Genomic DNA, 24850 nt, shown 5'->3' on the forward strand with positions numbered 1-24850 from the left:
TTTTAATTTTTGGATCAACGTTGGGAAATTTTTCCACGGCTGGGAATGTGTACATTTAAGGATAAAATCGGTAATAATTGTGTTCAGGTGTACACATTGCTAATTATAATTGAATATAAGAGATATATATAGTCGTCTCTCTGACGTCAGTCGAAAGAAAGCAAAATCTAAATACGATCCGGTGTTTCTTTTTCGTAAACAGCGTAAAATTGAAACTAATAATTTTTGAATCGAATATAGCGTCTAACATGATTCACTGAAGCCCTTACCCCAGCAAGTTTTAAATGGACCACCGGATATTTTTCCCGGTAACCTTTTCTAATCTAGACATATCCGCCAACTTGCCCATGTTCACCTTATTCCACCTTCTTCGACCAAAACGTAAGTTTGTTCGCTATGAAGATCTCTGAAGAAGATTCGTGTGACCGGCCATGAATAGACGGCTTTAGCGAAACTGTGCCATTCGGACGCTGACCTTATATTTATACTAGTACTCAATACTTTTAGTTTTAACATGATATCGCGTCTTTGCAAGTAAAGGTGTGTAAATATTGGCGGTATGCACTGCGATCCGACTTCTGAACGTGTTACGTATGATCCTAACACCATCGCCAGAAAAACGCAAATGCATTCAAATTTATATATATATATCATTTATTGTGCACTCATGCTATTGAATGACTTTTTATAACTGGATATCATATGTATACTTTTAATATTTTTCACATTTCTATATAAATTGCATAGTAATAAATATAAGCTACCATGACGACACAGTCATGTGGTGAAGGTGTATGTACGCCCCCAACGTTCAATCAGTGAGACTTAGGCGTCTATGCGTTCGGTTCTATGAACACAGAATTACGTGAACGATGAATTACAAGTTTGCTACACCAATATCCTAACATATCTAGCCCATGTCAATTCTGAAAACAGAAGCCAAAATGTTGATACATAGAAATTAATTTAACTTCAGAGGCCTTCGGGTTGTTCATTAGAACGACAACCGATGATCGACGGAACCAGAACCACATCATAGCTTACCAAACGATTACTCTCAACTCCCTCAGTGATGTGGGCGCATTTTACCAATCGACTCCCAGGAGAAAAAATGGTTACGTTTCTCCCAAGATTATCAACTTCTGGATACTCCCTTGTCTCTTTTGGACTGAAGAAAAACAATACAAGACATATCTTAATCAGAACTTTAAAAAGATAAATTGGCGTTACTTTTCGAACATGGAAGGATACATCACTGTTATTTACATTCACATGTGGAACCACATAGAGATGTAGTAGAGTGCAACCGCATCTTGGCCGTGATATTATAAAATGTTATTCAGGAGTCATCACGTGAACGACCTCCTCCTGCAAAATCGTCCCTGATAGTGTATATTTCTAATAATTTAAGTCTCCCAATCATGTCTTATGACAATTTGTTCAGTTATTTCTGTGTAATTTTGGCAGTCGTAAATATAGCTGTACACGGTCTTAAAATATATATACGGCCCAGCCAGATAGACTATAGCCAGATAGAATATAGCTGTCTCCAACATCTCCTTATATGGCATACCGTAGCAAACACGTCCCATAAGTCTTAATATAGCACGATGTGGTAAATAAGTCGTTTAAATCTCCTTATATGGCACAATGTGGTCGTTTGTCCCTCCATATATGGCACAATATGGTCGTTTGTCCCTCCTTATATGGCACAAAGTGGTCGTTCGCATCTCCTTATATGGCACAATGTGGTCGTTTGTCCCTCCATATATGGCACAATATGGTCGTTTGCCTCTCCTTATATGGCACAATATGGTTGTTTGCCTCTCCTTATATGGCACAAAGTTTTGCATTTACTTTTATGGCACAATGTGGTTAGGCTCTCGTCTGCGTCATTGTCATTTACCATACTGATGAAGACAACATATGTCCTTGCCGCTTCTGTGCTTTACGAAGCAGTTCTCTCAACGCTTTGTAGTCTTCTGCAGAGTAGGATCGACTCGGTTTTATCTGAAAATGATCAGTGTTAATAATATCAGTATTTGATAATTGTGACGTAACCTACCATTTACAGATAAACAGCTTCGATATTCAGTAACTGTCAAATAATCTGAAACTAATACAATAACAAACATTAACAAATCTAAATCTTACTCAGTATATATGAGAAAAGTCGATAATTGTGGGCAGTAGTATTGTTATTGCGATCATTGATTGAGATGCGTTTTGAGTTGTATTTTAAAGCGGAGGGATCGTCACCTGCGCATGTGCGGGAATTGAGTCCCAAGCGACAATAACAATGCACGCTAAAACGCAAAGGCTCATGGGTAGACATAACCGTCATGTGATTATACGTTAGTCTCGCTTTGAAATTATCTGTACAGATTCAAAGTTTGTCTCGGTGTACATAGTTATGAATTGATAAACATTCATGGCTCAAACGACAAATTCAAACTTTCCTTAACAGCGGCGCCACAGTCAATTTTTGTGAAAAACATATTTTTTTCAGAAATATACATTTTGCATATTCAACGTTTTTTTGTGCAGTGCAATGTTTTTGTTGTGCACGGACAGTGTTCGAAGACTGATGGCAATCGGAAAACAGGCGACGTAAGAGTACCCTTCATAGGCACAATAGATTACCCGTCTAGGTTAATAATGGTGATTCTAGTTAGCACTTTTCCAGAGAGTTCTTTCCAATCGTGATTTAAACCAGTGAAATTACAACTAACAATTAGTAATACCTTTCGGAGTGTGTAATATTTCTTTGAGGTCAAAGGTGAGGTCGATGGCGTTGGGACGGATGACACTTTTCCAGTAGGAGTCGCTTCATCTTCTTTATCAGATTCTATATTACTTTCCCTACCGCTATCATACGCCGTATCGCCGTCGGTGTGAATCTCAGAGGCGTAGCTCATTACGCTGATGCCACTCGATGATGCCGACTTCCATCTGCCAGTGAAAAGAGGAAAAAACGAGGGTAATATTACATTACACTATTACAATAATATACAGTCGAATCCTGTCATGTAATGTATATTCAAACTCTAACTCAAACTCTAACTCAAATTCTAACTCAAACCCTAACTCAAACTCTAACTCAAACTCGCCACTGAAACGCTCTTTTGGATCGCCCTCTGACTACGATTGGTTGGCGCTGAGATCATTGCGAAATGATATACATCCGTGCTATTGTTGTACATTTCACTGTTGCTGTGATTGTTCGGATGGTTCTCTGCCACCATTTTATGTTTCTAAATGTGTTTTAAATGTAAAAATTAAAATTAAACTATATCCATGACCCGCCCCACAAAATAGAATACGTTCAGTTATTCATAATACATGTATTGTTTTTTTGTCACTCACCTTACGCTTCGTTTTCCCGATGTGCTATTTTCCATGAACTCCTCGTCCCCGGCATGATTATTATTTTCTTGAAACGCGACGGTTCTGTCATGCATGTACATTTTGGTATTGTTTATATTTGTTTCACTCTTTGCGCTTTTGCACCCCTTAACCCGCGGAGAAATCCTCTTTCTTGCCCAGCTGTCTTTACTTAGTTTTACTCGGTGTAATTTCTGCGGTCGGGGGACTATCAGTGGCTTTGTCTCATCCTCATATGAGTGCCAATTCCTGATACGGTCTTCCAACAACGAGAGCTCGGTATCGGTAGCCTCGTACACGGAGTCTTTTTCATCGTCGTCTTCTATGACGGCATGCAAACCTTTAAATGTCGATTCCGTAGTAATCGCACCTGGAGCAGTATATGGACGGGTTTTACCTTTTCCGGTCTGTGTGTGGTTATTGGTCGTATTCATTTGAGTGGCTAATGCCGGATTTACATTCATCTTCCCGGTTATCGGATCAATTAAATCAGCTTTTTTCCTTGTCGTTGTTCTCAGCCTCCTCTCGTGAAAGCGCCGCCGTTGTTTTTCCTTCACTTTGTTTCGATACATCAACGAGCCTGGACCAAACTGGTCGATTATCGGTCCTCTCGGTGGAAGCAATGGATCTTTCGAGCAGCGCCGATCAAGTTCGTTGTCTTCGTTTCTGCGTCGTTTGTCTTTCACCGGTGGTGGTTTGTTCATCTCAATTATTTTCTCCAATAAAATACTCAACAGTGGCACCTGTAAATGGCGCAAATATTAAAATAAGGTGTCATATAGCCAAAGGAAGGACTATACAGTGATGTCAATTGACGAGCGCCCTCACATTACCCTGGGGCATGTTGTCCGATGTTACTAGTAATTAACTAACTGGCCGCGTTCACTCAAAGGAGTTCTACCCGCTAGACACTTTAAGACAACGCAAAGTAATTAAGAAATTTGTGAACAGGTCAAGCCCTCTGCGTGTAAAAACTTCATTTAGTGCTTTCTGGTTCGGTATAGTCGAATTTATTGTGTTGTGATTGCGTTTGTTTTAGTTGAGCTTTAAAAAAGCAAAGCTTATTAGAAAAATAAACGTACTGAAAAATTCGATTAAAAAATAATAATATTACACACCTTTGCTTTTTTGGCACTATTAAGGCGACTTGTTAATTTCACTTCAACTATGCTCTTCATCACTTTCAGCGTTTCTGGGTTCCTTTTCACAACCAGCCTCTCGAAGTTTTTCAAATCGAGTTCGTAGACACGTGCATTTTGTATACATGTCACTGTCTGCATGTAGGTATCCATGTTGAACGCAATCTCAGTGTCACCTATTGTGTTTGTGAAAATATACAAAAAACGTCTGTACTTACCAAGGAACTTTATATATTTTTATATATATATTTAGGTAATTTTCGTCACTTTAGCATGACAGCGAGATTTAGCATGAAAGCGAGATCTAGCATGACAGCGAGATCTCGCATGAGAGTGAGATTTAGCATGACAGCGAGATCTCGCATGACAGCAAGATTTAGCATGACAGCTAGATCTAGCATGAAAGCGAGATCTAGCATGACAGGGAGGTCTTGTTTGACCGCGAAAGAAATTTACCTATGATGTCATTACTACCAACCAGGCAGACGTCGATAGTTCTCACGTTTCGTTGACGTTCGGCAGCGGCGTAACCGTCACGACGCCTGGATAGATTCGGACCACTGAGCCGTAGATTGTGAGACTTATCTTTTTTGTCCTTTACTTTCCTGCCCGGTCTTAAAAACATAATAAATAAAAACTATAGCATCATTATTAGAAGAAATATTCGCAATATATACGATATTCTGATAGTGGTATAAATTGTACTGGAGCGAAGATGGATATTTCTAATGCGTCTCTTGGCAACGATCCATTCCAGTTTCTCCAACAAGAATCAGGATGTAGTCTAGGTTTTGGTCATATTTACACTGGAACAAACTAGGAAAAGGCTTGACACAACAAAAGTTACAGACAGAAACACTCTTTTAATATTATAAGTTTAGATTTCGATTGGTGATGCAAAACGTCAAAGTTTAGAACATCATTTTTTTATTGCCGGCCAACTACAGTACAATTGACACTATTCTCGCACATATTTGAAATTACGGGAATTACAGAACAGTATGTCCAGGAAATTGTGAGACATAAAATTTAGTCAAACACCGAAACAGTATTACATTGCATGAAAACGGATATGAATGCCAGAGTAACAATGTACGACGATTGCGTTTTACGTTTGCAATATATTTAATTACCAAATGTCGACTTACAACAGCTCTGCCAGAATCCCGTTCAGAGCGGAGTCTGTTTTTTCTAGGCACATATCAGGATACTGTGTGACATGTAACGCAGGTTCCATCGAAATTTTAGCTTGGCCGTGGAGGACAAAAAAGAACCCTCTAATAGGATCCCCCTGGCGCACAATGGTATTGCCGAACTGAATATTAAACGCGCGCAAACCCATGGCAACGCTGGTCTTGTGCTTCATCGACCACTTCCTGTTGGGAGGAAATAATGTATTGATTATTCAAACATATGTACTCATGACGTTATTCATTAAAATTTGCAAAGGTTCGAATAATAAGAATGGGATCAAAGGTCAATATCACATTTGGCTCTCTGCACATGACAATGTATTATCCACGAAGTGTTTGCTTGCTACCAAAATTACTTGTCTCATGTGCCAAACAGTCTCAAATATGCATGCCCAGGATACACTCGTTAAATGTAAATGCGATTCGGACAGTGAAATTGAAATAGAAACGGGCAGCATCAACACAAAAAATGAACAAAACAATTTGCTTAAAAAAATAGAAAAAAGGAGACAGTCTGTGTTGAAAATCATATAGTTTTTAAGGATACGAATCGTAAGGGCATTATGGGTAAAATGTACTCTCATGTTTGTATGCACTCCTCCGGCACATACACGACAAAACATTATCACCATGGCAATTCAATCATTAGATGCCTGCCCATAAGTTTACGTAAGTAAACACACCGTCTCAGAGGTTTTACTCGTCATGTGTGTTACTGTATTAATACAAGAAACGAGCAATCGCTCTCTTACGAGTGAGTTAGGTCACGTGCTTTATAAAACATGTGTTAAGCTATTTGCGATAACGTCAGTGCTGGCTGCGGTTTGTTTCATGTTAGAGCAATTGTTGAAGCACGAAGAACAGTTTTAGCATCGTCAGCAAGATTTATGGCAATCTTTAACATTAGAGAATTAATGTGTAACTTTGCGAAGAAGGAAAACCACCTGTTAAGCTGCGAAACGCTTTGTTGAAAGAGCGCCCTCGTCAGTTGACGATCTCAGACGGGTCAGTTTACTGACCTAAACAATGGGTAGGTATCTATGAAAGCATATTTCTCTTTTAATTCATGTTCCTGTGCTGCTTTTAGAGACCGACTATATAGGTCTCTGTCCACCACAATCATGTCTGTCACGGCATTGGCGATGACGGACGCATTACGAACACAGTTCTCATGTAGCAACGCCAGTTCACCAAAACTGCCACCAGCACCTGATGACGAAAAACGATAACAACAAATCTTTCGTTTTAGCCATCTTCACGTAAACAGTTTGACCACTATATATTGTGATCTTTAATAAAACTTGGTCGCCATGGTAACGACTATTTTTGATACAGGTGATAGTTCTATTAATTGTTGACGATAGACGGCAGTTTTATTCTCGCTGATTTAACTAATGTTATATTTTATATTGATTTAACGCTGGTATTTATAAAACTTCTCACCCACAAAACGTATATGTGTGCCAAATTCACTTCTATCCAGTGGTCTATAGGAAGCTCGTCTCTCCGCCTCGGTCACGGTATTCGTATCATCATCATCCCCCTCATTATCATCATCACCGCCCTCAGCGTTATCGTCGTCACTGCTCTCTGGTAACTCGTCTCCATTCTCCAGGTCTCGCAGATGTCTAGCGGATCCGACTGATGTTTTGCTGGAAGCTCTTTTACTGGAAGTCCTTGATCGGCGTTCTTTTGTTTTCGTGCGTGCTTCGTCATCGCTCACCTCGTCTTCGTCATCGGATTGTGTGTTTCGGATGTACACAGCTACTTGCCCACTCAAAATAATATAAAATCTGTAACAAGCAATTATTTCACCATTAAGCTCATAAAAGTATCATAACCAATTCAATAACTCATTTCAACAACAAAAACGCTGCCCGAATGAGCTAGTTTCGACTATTTCCACATAATTGAATTGGTGGTAAATGTGCAGATATCTATAGGAAAACTTTATTTTCGAATTACACTCACCATTCCACTGGCTGCATTTACTATAACTATGGAATAGTTGAGTGATAGATAGTGTATACCTGCTACATATATATATTTAAGTACAGTTTATATGTGTTTGGCTGGCTAAATGAAAGACGTGTCTGACACAAGACTACGATAAAGACTTTCCGTTTTCGACTTTGTGAAATTCTTTCGTTTTTGGGGGAGAAAAAAAATGGAAATAAACTGATTTTGACAAAATAATTCAAAAGGCTTTATTAAGAATAATTCATAACGAAATGTGTTTCCTCTCCACCCATAAAAATGTTCATAATTACCGATTACACAAGAATATTACAGAAAAAAAGATAATTTGCTATAATCTCTAAATTTTTGCCTTATATTTGTTTTGAATTATGATTGAAAGAAGCTGGATGGAAGTAGTGTTTTCGATAACTCATGTATGAACAATAACTTTAATAAGTATGATTTTACATCGGTAAAAATACTGTATTTTTCTGCATACAAACGAAAGAATTTCACAATGTTACACGCATAGTACGAAGCAAACAGATACTTATAAATGCGTAGCTCCGCGGTAAATGTATCTATAACATTAATGATAATACACTACTTACGAATTGCCGATGTCACCTTGGTTGATTATGACGTCATCTTGTGCCGCGTGCAAATACTGGCAGTTTCGTATGATATCCTTAACAACTTCTGAAAACGGAAACAAAATCGTTTCGTTTCGTTATTACAATCGGGATTATATATGTGTGTACTATCCTACGCGATGGTGTACTATCCCATTATGTCTACTATTTATATATTTCAAAAGAGTTTTTGACCTGTTTACATGTTTGGAAAGATCCACAATACGAAATCTGCTCATCTTGAGATTTTAAAACAGTTGGCTACCATTCAAACAGGGTACCGGGTTGGTTGTCAAAAATTATTCTGATAAATATTATTTTGTTGTATGAAATAATGGTTTAACATAGGTTCCTATACAAATTGTTTCAAAAATGTCAACTTTGTATAATTTAGTTCGTATCAGATGAAAAAACACACGAAAAAACCGTCGAATTCTATATTTATCTGAACAATAAAGAAAAACGATTCATGTTTTGCCCCTAGCGACTTTAATAACTAACTTTAAATCAATATAGTTTTCACACAACGTCGTTACGACTTCATACAAACAAACAATTGAATGCATAGTACATGCGTTGAACACGTCACATTGTACCCATATCGAACACGGCGCTGTGGTGACTGTGGTGACTGTGGTGACTGTGGTGAGTGTGGCGACTGTGGTGACTGTGGCGACTGTGGCGACTGTGGCGACTGTGATGACTGTGGTGACTGTGGCGACTGTGGTGTGGTGACTGTGGTGACTGTGGTGACTGTGGCGACTGTGGTGTGGTGACTGTGGTGACTGTGGTGACTGTGATGAGTGGACTATGGTGACTGTGGCGAGTGTGGCGAGTGTGGCGACTGTGGTGACTGTGGTGACTGTGATGACTGTGGTGACTGGCGACTGTGGCGACTGTGGCGACTGTGGCGAGTGTGGTGACTGTGGTGACTGTGGTGACTGTGATGACTGTGGTGACTGTGGCGACTGTGGTGACTGTGGCGACTGTGGCGACTGTGGCGACTGTGGTGACTGTGGCGACTGTGGCGACTGTGGCGACTGTGGTGACTGTGGTGACTGTGGTGACTGTGGCGACTGTGGTGTGGTGACTGTGGTGACTGTGGTGTGGTGACTGTGGTGACTGTGGCGACTGTGGCGACTGTGGTGACTGTGGTGACTGTGATGACTGTGATGAGTGGACTATGGTGACTGTGGCGAGTGTGGCGAGTGTGGCGACTGTGGTGACTGTGGTGACTGTGATGACTGTGGTGACTGGCGACTGTGGCGACTGTGGCGACTGTGGCGAGTGTGGTGACTGTGGTGACTGTGGTGACTGTGGTGACTGTGGCGACTGTGGTGACTGTGGCGACTGTGGCGACTGTGGCGACTGTGGTGACTGTGGTGACTGTGGTGACTGTGATGAGTGGACTATGGTGACTGTGGCGAGTGTGGCGAGTGTGGCGACTGTGGTGACTGTGGTGACTGTGATGACTGTGGTGACTGGCGACTGTGGCGACTGTGGCGACTGTGGCGAGTGTGGTGACTGTGGTGACTGTGGTGACTGTGGTGACTGTGGCGACTGTGGTGACTGTGGCGACTGTGGCGACTGTGGCGACTGTGGTGACTGTGGTGACTGTGGTGACTGTGGCGACTGTGGTGTGGTGACTGTGGTGACTGTGGTGTGGCGACTGTGGCGACTGTGGCGACTGTGGCGAATGTGGCGTTTTAACTTAATAGTCAGATAAATGATATGAGTTTACTTCGGTGATGATAACAAGTAAAGTTATTAGCGTGACCAAGGTGTATTTACATCGGTTACTCAGGCAACAAATGGACTGCCGGTCACACTTAACTAAAGTACGCGAGACAAACAGTATCTTGGGAACTCCTTGATGTCTTAGCGTATAATTAGATATAGTTTCAGGTGCATTCCTTTGTCGGAATTCATTGCGAAACAGAGCGAATAGATTCCGAACATGTCGGTCCCTGGACAATAAACTTATGTGTAATCAAGAAAGCCTGTCAGTCTCGATAAAAGCTGACTGCCGCTCACTTCTGTAATTTCATATCCGCTTTGAATATATTTCACAATGTTGTATATTGCCCGTACACCGTCACCCGGCACTCATACAACCCGCAATAGCATAGTACAAGAAAAAATGTTTGTTAGTTTGTAAGTATAAATTATATACATACTTTTATCCGGAAATGCACGCCCTCAGGCTCCCACTGTACAAAAACCATCTCACTTTTGGATTACTAGTATCCGATAACGCGAGATGAAACTAAACACAACGAGACTTGACAAAGTAGATTACAGTGCGTATTTATACCGTAACAAACAGTACTTTCCGAATCATTATCATCACGATTTCTATAAAGCGCCCGAAGCATCCGTTAAATAGCGAGCGGCGTTCCGTCACAGGGAGATTGATTGTGTTTACATCGGTTACCCGAACAACAAAAAGACTGTCACGTCCGCTTTAAATCCGGTGTCCGCAAAAAACGAGAACTCAATCCGAGGCGAATTATGTTACCTTGCCGGAATCATCTGACAATTCTTTGCGGGTTTCCGTGTATTGTTCCAACTGAGAGATGTTGATGTTAGCGGAGTCTGTCCAATGTATTCAAGTTCTCGAGCTTATTATCTAATGGTTGGTTTGGCGCAACAGTAATTAAGGCTCACTGTTTGTCAAGTACTACGTTTTTATTCCACAATTTAAATATGTCACGCTTACTAAGAAGTAATACCAATCATAGGTTCGCGTTGATTGACTAGAATTGACCAGCGGGCAAAATAATCGGATAGGCAAATGTTCCACTCCAAGATGAGACTCGAGCTCAAATTAACAAACACAATGTAATAGGTCGCTACCCAGTTAAACCCTCGAGTGTTATTTTTACTTGCTATAATTGAGCTATGGGTCAGTGTGACCTCATGTGACCTCGTTTCTCTCATGCTTAAACATAACACAAGACTAGCACCGCCTTTTTTTGCCATCGCTACATTATATGACCTGGCACGGAGGTATTATCAACAGTGTATGGGATTTGGAAGTTTGGAAGCAATAACGCTCATGTATGCAAATATACTATCGATCCCGTTAATCCGTTTAGCAGTTGGAAGAGAAGCTTTAATATTCGATTAGAGCAATTTGAAAGTACTGTAAAACACGTCTTTTTAGCTAGCATGATATTTTAGGTAATATAGCTAATCTGTAATTACGCTAATTCAAGATGTCACTAACATGAATTTAAAATAAATATATTCTCACATTGAGATTATTGGCATTTTAGCCAAATTAAGATTCAGTTAATTCATGCCTTAAGTCAAATTCGCTAAAATGACACGAAGCTATTTCAAAGTGTTTTACAGTAAGTTATTTCAAAATGACTTAATAAAACAAGAGAGTTTTGAGTTTATTTTATTGAAAACCCCATGAAAAGAAGCAATAATCAGAACACAAAAATATAAGTGGCGGGTGCAGACACGTCTGCTGAGAACCAAAGGCGGTAGGTTTTATTGCGTGATATTTCCGTTCACCCGGTAATGCGATTACTGAGACAACACATGTAATCTAAGCGGACAGGTAAAGTGGGTTCAATGGGGCGTGACGTTATCGTGCCCGCTGTGGGCTTGGGAACTTAGTTTCGCAGTGTATAGACGAATATGCCTTCTCTATTTTTACTCGACGAGCATACAGATCATGGATCGGTGATACCCCGGTGTGCAGTGGTCTTGGCGAAAGGTTATGTGACGAATACAACACGCGTAAAATGGTTGGTTAACTTTCGGTTGGCTATTCAAGCCGCAATTCAGACAGAATTTGGTAATTTCAATGATCGCATGTCGAAATACGCAAACTTGGATAATAGTATGTTTCATAGATTTTACATACGTTATACTAGTTGGGAAGATTTATTTAAAGCGGAGGGGTCGTCACCTGCGCATGTGCGGGAATTGAGTCCCAAGCGACGATAACAACACATGCTAAAAACGCAAAGGCTCATGAGTAGACGGGTGTTTTGTAGACAATGACACGCTATGGCCATTTGCCGCATGCGCAGGTGTCGACTCTCCCGCTTTAATCACAAATCGGCGTTTAGAGATAACCTAATGTTTAACAAAGTCGTCCATAGCGTCAGTTGCCGGTCTTGCTGACTGTTCAGTGTGTATACGTCTACGGTGTTTAATGTGCTTGTAAATGTGTGTTCAGTATATTAGATCGCAATGTTCAATGCCATGTATCTAGTACTATATATTTACTTCACGTGTTGAAATATATTCTGATATATTTCAGCGGAATAAATTAAAGAAATCATGACATATATACTTGCAGAGCGAAGCCCTTCGATGTCCGTTCAGACCACGTTTCACATTTAAACAAAACTGTATTTCGCGATACATAGTTCTTTATCTTGGAGTTTTTTTCAAAGATACAATTTTTCGTAATTAACAAAAAGAATAATTGTTTTATTTTGTTATCAATAGAGCCTTTAGTACGCAAATTATGTAATTAAGTTCGCTGGCATGTATTTAACCTAATAAATGCAAAAATGAACAGTTTGGAACAATTTCCATCGAAATTTATGTTATTCCAAATAATTCGTGACAACCATAAATACTCCTTTTTTTACAACACTTGATTTCTTTTCCATATTAAACCGAATGAAAACATTGTCACAGGTATTCAGTACCTATATGCTGATAGTAAACTTACAGAGGTTAATATATATTTTGGGTCTATTCTGTCAAAAGTGTGACATGACAGTTAAAACGACAAAACTTGTGTGTGTGTGTTTTAGAAAAGGGGGTAACAGGGCCCGTTTGGAAAAATGGTTTCTCTATGGCAACGCCATCGAGGTAACTCGTTATTATAAGTATTTAGGTCTTGTCCTAACCTCTAGAAACCCAAAAGATGTCGCAAATCTGGCAGAACAAGCAAACGTTTTTGGTCTTATAGCAATTGCAGGAAGACATGTAGGGTGGTTTCCTTTAAACTCACATTCCAAATTGTTTGATTCACTGATATTACCGATTTTGCTTTTACAGATCTGAGATTTGAGGCTTACAATTCTTTGAAGCAATTGAAAAGATACAACATAAGTGGTGCCAAATATTTCTGGGTCTACCTCCGATCGCCGCAAATGAGGCAGTTATTGGATAATGTGGTCGTATACGTATTGCAAATATAAAGCATCACGGTAGTATAAACTTTTGGCTAAATATACTTGTACTCCCCCGCATAGATTACTTCATCAATCCTACTGCATGCTTTTCAGCTTAAACGAGTCGGGCAGGGTTAGCTGGGCTTCATCCATTAAACATATGTTTATATTCTTGTGGTTTTGGCTATGTGTCGATAATAAACGAAATAAAAACGAACACGTTAATTTATGTCACGTGTTCAGAATGTCTGCCGTCAATGTGTTTTCATAATTCTGTTGTGGTTGCCCCCCCTCCCCGGGTATTGAAGAGGGAAAACACGAAAGCTATGAAAGCATCAAAAGATTTTTTTAAATTAATAATTTAGTAGATGTGAAAGATGAATTTGAACTCCTTCTTGTGTGTCCTGTCTATCAATTGCTGAGGGCACAATTCATACCACACCAATTCATAATGCATCCGAATGATTTCAAATTTCCATCTTTATTACGTTCCACGAACACACTATAGACAATACCCGTGGTTTTTTTGGTGAAAATAGCTCGATCTATCTACCATCAGTAGATCGTTCTCTATTAACATTCGTGTGTTTACATATAATTTCGCCAAACTCGACCATTCTGCCATGGATCACATAATTATACGCTGTTCAAATCTACATCCTTAAATAACTAGAAGCCACACTAGAAAGCACAAGCTTTTTGAAACTACGCGGTTGTTAATATCCGAAACTGTAATATTTGTATGCAGCGTCATTGCGTGATTTAAATCGAAAAGCAGCCGCGGAGACGGTTTTTATAAAGGTCACTGTGGGAGAATCTCGATATTAAGGGATTTATTTTCCATCTACTCCGTAATTGAAGTTTTCAGTAGAACGCATCCTAATCGTCGTCTATGTGATATTGCTTGAAATATTTTGGCGCGTTTGAATATTTTCTATCCTACGGCCATATATTTAACGTTGGTGTGTAGTGAAGTCGTTTGCGATGTACTTTTGAATCGTTTCTTCTAGCGCACGAGGTAGGCGTTGTACATGAATGCTAGAACAGACGACGCGGTGGGCCATTCATGGCCTTTGAAGAATGGTTGTCGCTAGGGTATTAAGTACTGAAGTAAGCTAACTGGGAATCATAGAGGCCAGTCAAATTACGCGTACAATTAATGCACAGTGACGGGGTGCGGTGTACTCTACTATAATGCTATAGTAAGCGAGTTCAATATACTCCCAGACGGATGTAAATATTACATAAATAGGTTATGATTTGTTGATAAAAAAACAAAACAACGATGACGTATTCTAATAGTAAAGCCACTCGAATGTTCAAAAACCGGCACATACCACTAGCATCGGTGAATTTTGATAGTTTTCCACAAGTGTCTTCATTATCAGTTTCTATCTCGAGGTGTGCCCAGTGGCGATCGATATCACACTGGATGCCGCGTTTTATCTGAACATGAGTGTATCAAGTCTCCCCGTCTGACCGATCAACCGCTGTTTTTAATCAACTCCAGTGTATTCAACATGTTCACGGAATATACTATTTTCAGCGACCAGCCCTACAGTGTTGTTTCTTCGTAATTGCGAATTCCGTCTCACGCGTCTATATAAAGCCGGTACAATGATAGCGTGAGTGTAGAGGGTTTAATGAATTGACAAAATGTAAAAAAAAAAAAAAAGACGGCGTTAGTTTCGAATCGCTATTCATGACCGTTGGTTAGTGAACATCCTCGTGTTGCTGCTTAATGGATACGCACGCATCAACCGAGGATACCCCAATACATGTAGTATAAACAACAACACTGTTGTTGCAGTAAATATTCACGGGGATGACAACGACTGTGAGGACGACCATGTGTTGCTATACACCATCTAACGCAATTAAACGCAATGCGCAAGGCTAATTTGTGTTTCTCTCCATAAAATCAGAAAACAGTTGATCGAATTTACCCTTCTCTTTGAAGATCTATCTTGCCCATGGCTAGAAACCGTCGCCATGGTTCCCATGTACTTGAGTTGATAGAGCTACCCATGCTCATTTGCCCTTCTCAGTGTTCCCACCGGTAAGGTGAAATCGACATATTAGAAGATAATTATCCGTACTTTAAGATGCAATCGCCCAACGCGTGGCCGTGTTATTAAACTATCCTACTCAGGTGATATATTTTTTTATTCGTGTTTATTTCAAAATGATATGAATAATCGTTGATATTTCCTTGCCAATAGGACCTATAGATCATCCGTATCATTAAACGCAATCTTCGGGCTGCTTCCGAAAGGTCGAAATAAATCATGGTGGCGCAGGAAATGTACTTAATCGTTGAAATATACACTGCCACTCAACAATACTTAATCACAACTATCGTAACGGTTGACCTATTTACTGGCTCAACAAGCGTTTCAACTTGTCTTGTGAATCATTTCGGGTTGCCGTGGTCACTTTATTTTGCACCTGAAATGTCAATGCTACAATTCCGTTTAGTTCAATTACAAAATAAATAAAACCTTACCTGGCGTAGCTCCTTGAAATAAGTCGCTTTTTTTCTTGAACCACGGAATCAATAAATCGATATCGACGTCTTTGCGATCGTTCGGTTGTTGCGAAATCACTGAAATCGCCTTCTCCAATATGTGGCTCATTTTGCATTGCTACATCAGTGGAGCCGGTACCTGTCCAATTCGTTACTGTACACGTGCGACGTCGTGTGCGTCGTTTGGATGGAACGGGTAAAATAGCTGTGATCGAAGCCGCAGTCGTCCAGGTTGTGCGTTCTTTATCGAAGCGAGACAGGTTTTTGAATGGCAATCGCAAATCGTGTGTGTCGATAAGATGGCGCTGTCTATTAAATGCAAAAGCTGAGTGGCGTCTGAGTTGACGAATCGCCGTTCAAATATGTCGAAAGTCGTCAGTGTCTTGTCGAGTTCATTACGTCATCTGACGTCACATACTTATATCACTTAATATCAATGGGAGCAAGTTTCCATGCTGAGGTACAAGATCATAGAATTTCAGATGCACGATTTGTATACTCCCCAGGCAGAATGTGGAACATGCTACCGTGCTCAGGCTGCTGTCGAGTACCTCCGTCGACGAAAGCTCCTAAAAACGAAAAGCAAAAGCGAGATTTAAATTACGTGTAATGGGCCTTTGTACCTTTTTGCCGAAGTGAAATCAACAATACTTAACTTCACGGACATTATGCACCGACAGACTGTGATCTGGTGCAGTCACGGTCAATGGAACTGTTCATTTTTTGAGGGCAGGGGAACATTTTGCAATTTTCTAAATAGAAACTTCTTGGTGGTAAGGAGCAATTTTGATATCTTTTTAGGGGAGGACATTGTAAAACTTTATAGCGTGGGGTATCCCAATCCTATATTTTTTCTATGATACACGTTTGGAAAGAGCGGGAAAGAATGTCTTTACAGAGGGGAAAATTCAAAGGAATATTTTGCATGGCAGGGAAAACTATTCCAAAATAGATGATGTAGGGATTCAGATCCCAAAAATATTTGGGGAGCAGGTAAAGAAATCAAATGAATTTGGAGTTTAATTGAGGAATTCTCTGTCCGTAAAAGGAGTTTAAAAACAGCTTCAAATTTCCCTTTTTAGTCTAAATTACTAGTCAGTCCAACATGTAATTTGTAATGAAAAGAACACTATTTAAGTTATATCGCTTCATTGACTGTTCCTGTATGATACCAAAAAGCCGGCAGCAGCTTCTGTGATTTCAATTATTTTGAAGGTCAAGTTGAATTTATCCATGCGTAAGTGTGTTTCGCCATGTTGGGTTTGTGTAAAGAGTAAAACAATTATTTTAATCATCTTTAACAAGGATATATAAGTATATCATTTCAAGGTTTGTATAACTTTGAATTACATTTCGTGATTAATTGCTCCCATAACTCCTAATGAAATGCGATGTTAGAAGACGTTGATAGTATGAATACGGCGAGGATAATAACACTGACAGTGAACATGGCATGGGTTCGTCAGCCACTCACTTTATACATACAGTGTCTCGTAAACCGCTTAATTTTCCGAGAGGGCAATTTTCGCCAATTTCGCTAGTCAGTGAAAATATCGACAGTTTGTATCAATGTAAATTTCTCTGGATTCCTACCACTTGGAATCTCGGTCACTTTCGCGAATTGTTGTCTTCACAAGTATTTCTAGTAGTGAAAGTTAAACGCTCACAGTATGCAGCGCAATGGTACCCACACATTCGCAGAATCAGAACCCACCCACACTGAAACCTACTACAGCAGCGCTCTTAAAACGCGTCGTGTTCGACGTGGGTCCCGTGCGACAATTACACTGTTCGTGGTCTAAGCGAAATACGGACGCTACGCAACACGACGACTGTTGCTGTTAGATTGTTGAAACGAGAAAAGAAACATTTTATCGCACACTGTATAGAGCTGAGCTCACTCTGTGGATGAAATAAAGACTGAAAACTCGAAGACTGCAACCAACTATTACCGGTCTAGTCGAAGTGGGATTGTATTCCGAAACACCTGAGATGAAACGGGTCGGAGAGTTCACTCAAATAAACAAATTCTGCTGCAATATCCATTTCTTTGTAGAAGGGCAATTAACAACAACCTGAAACATTACTATACGCTTCGTAGACTATCCAATATCGCAACACACTCAGTACGCGTACAGGCGAGGTCTAGGTCTTTACTAAGTACGGCGCAGATTTTTGCCTTGTCCACACTTACATACATCCCAGCACCAGCGCCGTCCGAGTAAACTGTCGTCTAATATAAGTCAGTGACTTTTCTTCGTGGTTTTTCGAAAGACGTCGAATACTGAAAATCTGTTTTAGTCCTGGTCGTTACCCTCGTTACGGAGTTACACAGATTAACTATAATATATCACTGCGTATCAACGTTTCATTAATATCCATGCCCGTGGAGTGAATCATACACCGATGATAAATTCAAGGAAGAGATTAATATATTCACATATATTATATGTTGGTACAGTGTGTCAATGTGTAAGTACTACGACGTACTAAACCAATACGCGCTAACTGTGAGAAGCTACCAGACTAGGGCCAAGTACCTTCGTATTCTATTCTGATTGGTTAACGTAGACGGTTTCGGAAGAACCACACAATCCAAAGAGCCAGTAAAGAAGACGTTAACAGTGAAAATAACTCGTACCACGTAGTACACATCTCACATAATAGACATTTTCAGGACGTAAAAATCAATTAATAATTGTTTTTTTATAAAAATGTTTTAAATCATGTCGACCTAGGTTAGTACGATTTTCATATAATATTGCAGTAACATAATGTATTCTTCTAATCGTGAATTCGATACACTGGTGGTTTACCTGAATACTCAATACGCCTCCGTTGTATTCAGTTAAGATGTCTAGCAGACCTCGGCGACCTTGGTTCCGAGTCAAATACTAAATCTAGAGAACTGGTTAACTGACGTCACAAAGCACCAGGTGATAGTTATCACACAAAAAATACAGTTGTCTTAATTAATAAAGACTGGCTTATCGGCACAAAGAAACAACTTTTCAGGCCAGCTATACCGGAGTTTGAAAAGCTAGTTTGGAAAACAAATTCCAATTCATTGTTGAGACACGTCGACCGTGGACACAATTCGGTCAGTGACTTCTAAATATCCGTCATATTGTAATCATTTCATTACACCACAGGTGCGTGTTTTGCATGTCGGGCGTTGTGTATCACGACTGGCATAGTAACAGTGTTTCCCTTTGGAAGCAGCCCATATCGGAAACCGAGCACGACAATGAGAATTATAATTTGTGGTATTTATTATAATTTTTTTTTTTCAAAAATATACTAATCGAGTTTCTAAATTTGAAATCAGCGCCGAGTGACGCTTTAAATTCAGTTTGTTTACAAAATAATATAATTGTATGAATCTTGCATTTGTATCACATTATTTTTCACGGGACACATATTCAAATAGATTCTAAATTAAATGTAAATATATGTTAACTTTATACAGTTCAAGCCATTTACTACCGAGTCTTGAACAATAGTCTTTACCGTTATGAAGAACGCACGTACACAACTAGGTATTCACTTCATGCCGCAATGTTGGCTATAGTCGGGTCACGTGAATATAGTATTACATATATCTGGAAATGAAATGTACATCTTATAATATTATACTAGTATCTTCCTTGTACAATATATGTGTTGTACAGTGGAGGTTTCATTGGATCAGTATTGCATGGTGGTTTAAAAATAGATAAACAGTTATGCAGAAACGAGTGTATTGGTAGCGAAACACCAGTCAAATTGTTGACAGAAAGCATATACGTCCAGTCAACTTGAACATGAATATCGGGTGAACACGTCACAAGACATATCAATTTATCAACCCGATGTGTCATCGCCATCATCTAGACACGATTCTGCTCAGAAAAAACTGACACAACAAGCCCACAAGTACGCTATCATGTTATACTACGCCATACCATCTGAAATGCCCCCCCCCCAAGTATATTGATATTGATATTGGAACGCGAGGAGGAGTGTATTGTACAAAATATCAGATATTGTCAAACGTTGGAGTATATTTATTCGAAACTACATTTTTTTAGTTTGCAATGGCGATGTTTATCATAACGAAATTGGTATGTTTTGGAGGTTTGCATTGAACTAACAAAGAAACAAATGACTTACTTGTGTCGCACGAACACACTCTAGGCTACTCTCGCCTCGGAACTCACTTTCCTGTCGAAAGTATTAATTTATTTGCATCGACTCGTCTTTATATTGTTCACAACAATGGAACTGTGGTCTTTGTTTGCAAGTTTTTTTCCTTCTGATGACCTAGTGATGCCCGTTCAGGTCACTTCGACCATGTTTAAAAACTGCCATGAAAACCACGAACAGTCCACATAAACTTAAAGAAACAATTATTTAGCATTCAGCACGGTTACCCAGAAATCTGAAATGGAGTCTTTGTCTCCCGAAACTTCGATGTTCGCAACACGTTAATACGAGTATTAGTAAAGCGTTAATAACAATGTATATGCACAAAGGTTGCGACAATACCTGTTAAACAACCGTTCTGTAAAGCCCAACCCTTTATTCATCGCGGAGACGATATTGTTACGTATAAATGGTGGAATATGAATGGCACACCCCGGCTTTTTATGGGCTCTCGTATGTGTACCTACCCAGTGATAACAATTTCAACGCTGCAGTGGCGGATCTAGGGGGAGGGGGTTCTTGAAAAAATTATTCAATTTGTTTTTAACTTAGTCTGGTGATTTTAAAGTTTGAACCCCCCCCCCATACAAAAATCCTGTATCCACTCTTGCGCTGATACACAACTCAACCTGCCCGTCCGCTACGACGACGAAGCATGAGTGCCCGGCATAAGTGTCTTACGCACCTAATGCGGCGGCACGAAATTTTGCGGGGGGGGGGTCTGCTCGCCATCCCTCGCGCCATAGGCGCGGCCGTACTTGGGGGTCCGGGGCATGCTCCCTTATAAGTTTTGAAATCTAGGCCCTCTGAAACGCTATTACCTGCATTTTGAGGGGCAATTTTTGCTGACACAAAGGGTTTCAGCTAGATTGGGGGGGCAGTCTTATTTGAATCTTAATACAGGTGAACCAGATACTCTATTATGACACGTTTCTGCCTAATCAGCGCATGCGCAGTAAAACGTCAGTCTCGTTCCCCACTAAGATGAAGGACACGAACAGGATCTACGCATTTCAAACACGGATGAGTATATAGACAACTAAATCACTGTATTATGTCAGACATACTACTCTATTGGGATTATAACTCGACAGCGTCATTTGTCTTAACTTTCGCAGTATTTTATTATTGAATTGCGGATGTCATTGGCAATCTGTCACTAACAATGGGTGATTGAAAGACGGCTCTATACATGACTGCACACGGTGAAAATATGAAAAAAATGAAATTAATAACATATGGATGGTTAATTCCGGTGAGAAGGAGAAATATAATTGAAACTGAATGCAATTCATTTTGAATACGGCATCGTCACGATGCTGTCCATATGAACCGAGCTGTACATCACTATGACAAAATCGTACGTTATCAAATTGTGCACATTGCAATAGTGTGTGTACATTTGTTATATCATTATTGACATAATTTATTATTCAATCGATATAAATAAGATCCTAGTTTGTTTGTTTGTTTTAAATATGTATAAATATTATTTTTTTATATATATATTATTTTATTTTATTTTATTTATTGTTTATTCACCGGTTTGGAAAACCCACAAAGAGATATTCACAGTAACACAGATAAGATTTAATGAAATAAAACAAATACACGCTGTACAATATTTTTAGTGAGATTTTCGTCTACAGAGTGCCGTCAATCTAGTTACCTGTTTTGTATTTGCACTATTATTATGTCCTTGACTATTGTATTTGTATTTGAAATCGTGTAAGTATATTTACTGCGAGTCCAAGTTACCGAGATATTTTTTTACAATGAATTTGAACATATTTAGGTATTGATAATGAAAATGCTGTCTTTATTTTTTTGCTGGCAAATAATGTGCGAACGATGTTAACAAAAACGGGTTTCCTGATGTGCTTCCATGGCAACACCGCAACCTTATCCCGACGTCATAGTCATTGACACCAATCATCCGCACAAATTTATTCCCAAGATTCCATACGAAACAGCTCCCTAAGAAATACAGCGTGTCTTCTATTTTGAACATGCGCTGTATAACAAGTGCATAAATCAAATATTCACTAACATATTATCAGCGATTACTGAATATTTCATACAGATATCAAAGCTTAGTCACGATGCGGGGTTATCGCGGGATTTCAGAAGTTCGGAATACTAGTACACTTCAGTACCGGGCAAATCCGATATAATTGAACACATTGTCAGTCAGTAAACCGAACACAATATATTAAATAATTGCATCGTTTTTTGTTTTTTTTTTAGATATCGCATTCTAAATGAACATATTTTATCTGGGGTGAGAGGAATGAATACGTAGGCGAATAAAATATCGAAATATTTAACAAAAACAATACATTTTGCATTTACTTTAAATGAACGATTGTACGCATTTGTAACTTGTACTCTGTCGTAACAAAAAAAAAAAACCTTAAACAATGACCATGCCAGGAATCATTATTTTGTTTTATGCTACATGTAATCATTTGCCTATAAATGCGCACACCCTAGAATCCACGATGATATCCATGTTGAAGTTTTGTGGGGCTCTCATATACACCCAAGGCGCAGTTCGCATTTTATTTTATTTTATTTTATTTTATTTTATTTTATTTTATTTTATTTTATTTTATTTTATTTTATTTTATTTTATTTTATTTTATTTTATTTTATTTTATTTTATTTTATTTTATTTTATTTTATTTTATTTTATTTTATTTTATTTTATTTTATTTTATTTTATTTTATTTTAGGCCAGACTTTTATTATCCCTTGTTTCGCGAACCCGCCGAATGAACAGTAGCCGAAAATGGAATAAATATAACATATTATTTCAGCGTAATTTCTCGCGCCCGCCGACTTGTAAGCGCAAAAAAAATGCTAAAAAAATATTATTTTTATCTTCATTTTTTTACCGCCCGCCGCATAACAAATCTAAGTTGCATTTTTGTGGGAGTATCATGATCAAAGTACCGAAGTCTCGCGCAGATGAGAAACAAGGTTATACATGGAATACAATTTTATTTCATTTCTTCTCTCCGATCAATGATCTCACTTACAATTCTTTGAGAATCACACAAATCTAATGCAAAAAAAGAATTAATTTTATTTTTTCCCGCCCTCCTCAAAATAATTGCCTTATAAAAACTCGAGAAACAAGAAATAAAAAAAGTCTGGCCTTATTTTATTTTATTTTATTTGCGATTGATTTTAATTTGGACAGAAAAACATAACTTTTTTATCATCCAGGACTTCATAAAGCTAGAACTCAAGTTGTGTACGGCGTAGCACGATTTTCATTGGTTCGAAGACCCAATTGAACACATGATATGAATTTCCCGCTCCAGTACCTATGGTCTGGCGCTGAAATTACTACTTAGCTCAATACTTGCTCCGCGTTTCTGAAGTTCAAGTGCCTGGCACATTATACTTCAATTCTGACATTAGTCGCGTCATTCTATCTATTCCAGACTGGATAAATTACCGTTGAATAAACAGTATATGAAGTGTTTAAACGCCGACTGTCGTTACGGAAATTCACATCGATATGTCTGGAGACATAACAAGCAGACAACGTAATGCATGTACCGTGTAAACTAGAGACTCGTACATTGAAACATACACGTACTCAAATCTTGACACTAATTTATGTGTTTTTTTCCAGGATTAGAATACGGTAAGATGAAACGAACAAGAAATAAGTAATATAACTACCATGCCTATCGCTAAGCCGATTAGATCAGACCCAATACTATGACGAGTCATGTATCAACGACTACTATACTGCCGTATAATCAAATACACGGAAAATACAATTTCTAGTGACCGTGTCTTTTGTATATTGTATGGTCTCTAAAACAAAATAAATGCGACATCAACACTCATTAACAAACAGTTAAATTATTCATTTGTGTGTAATTATAAAACACATGTTCGTGAAGAGAATGCATATTAAAATATGCTGTGTGGAATACGTAAATAACTTAGTTACGTTATGCACTATAAAATAGTCAGGATAGTTGTTAAAACGACAAAGGCAACATTAATCTGTGAATGGTAACGATAAGCGATACGAGAAGTACGATACGAATACGTTTGATTACACGGTATGAGCAGACGGGAATTAACTTAGACGTATATATAAGATTCAATAATAGTAAACTATTACAGTAATCCAATCACTGAGTCAGTGTGACGTAACACATAATTTATTTCCATTTCTATCACAGTTACAACACACTATATTGTACTGTCACTCTTGTTTTGTCTGCGAACGAGGTGACCTCTGCTGACCTTTTGGATAATGTTGAAAATAACTAAAATCGATAATCAATTTTACAATTTCAAGAACATTGTTTGATTGTCATGATAAAACATCGTGGCCATATTTATAAGGAACATGTTGAATATAGTCTCAGGGATATTGTTTATATTCAAATATTGATTTTAAACTGAAAAATCGGTATGTTGCCATTCCATCCGATTGAATTCAGAGATAGTTGTAATTTTCCAGAAAAAATATCTCCCAAATATAGCCCGATTTTTGGTTGTTTCAGAGCTATGTCTTGTGTCGTGTAAAGTTGCAAGGGAAACCAATATATTGACAAAGGACATCGTCGGTGTCAATGTTTGTGCATCGACCAAACGTGCTTGTAATACCAACGTCTTTTTTTATAATTTATGGCCGTACGCATGGGAT

General features: G+C 38.8%; 1 protein-coding gene and 1 long non-coding RNA gene across 2 annotated transcripts; one reads left to right on the forward strand and one right to left on the reverse strand.

Annotated features, from left to right (window-relative positions):
* Positions 1-636: 636 nt before the first annotated feature.
* On the reverse strand, positions 637-16360 carry LOC102810008 (uncharacterized). The gene is made up of 10 exons (XM_085501504.1): positions 15964-16360; positions 8287-8374; positions 7160-7509; positions 6736-6925; positions 5672-5899; positions 4980-5137; positions 4503-4699; positions 3367-4127; positions 2745-2952; positions 637-2010 (listed from the first exon to the last, which is right to left on the reverse strand). The coding sequence occupies exons 1-10, from the start codon at positions 16091-16093 to the stop codon at positions 1903-1905; spliced, it is 2418 nt and encodes an 805-aa protein (XP_085357630.1). The 5' UTR covers positions 16094-16360; the 3' UTR covers positions 637-1902.
* LOC146740954 (uncharacterized) lies at positions 11928-23954 on the forward strand. Its single transcript, XR_014929935.1, has 3 exons — positions 11928-12068; positions 13342-13493; positions 23816-23954. It is a non-coding gene; the product is annotated as an uncharacterized LOC146740954 (long non-coding RNA).
* Positions 23955-24850: the final 896 nt, after the last annotated feature.

This window comes from Saccoglossus kowalevskii, chromosome 7, assembly GCF_978046115.1.
Source record: "Saccoglossus kowalevskii chromosome 7, keSacKowa6.1, whole genome shotgun sequence".
Lineage (NCBI taxonomy): Eukaryota > Metazoa > Hemichordata > Enteropneusta > Harrimaniidae > Saccoglossus > Saccoglossus kowalevskii.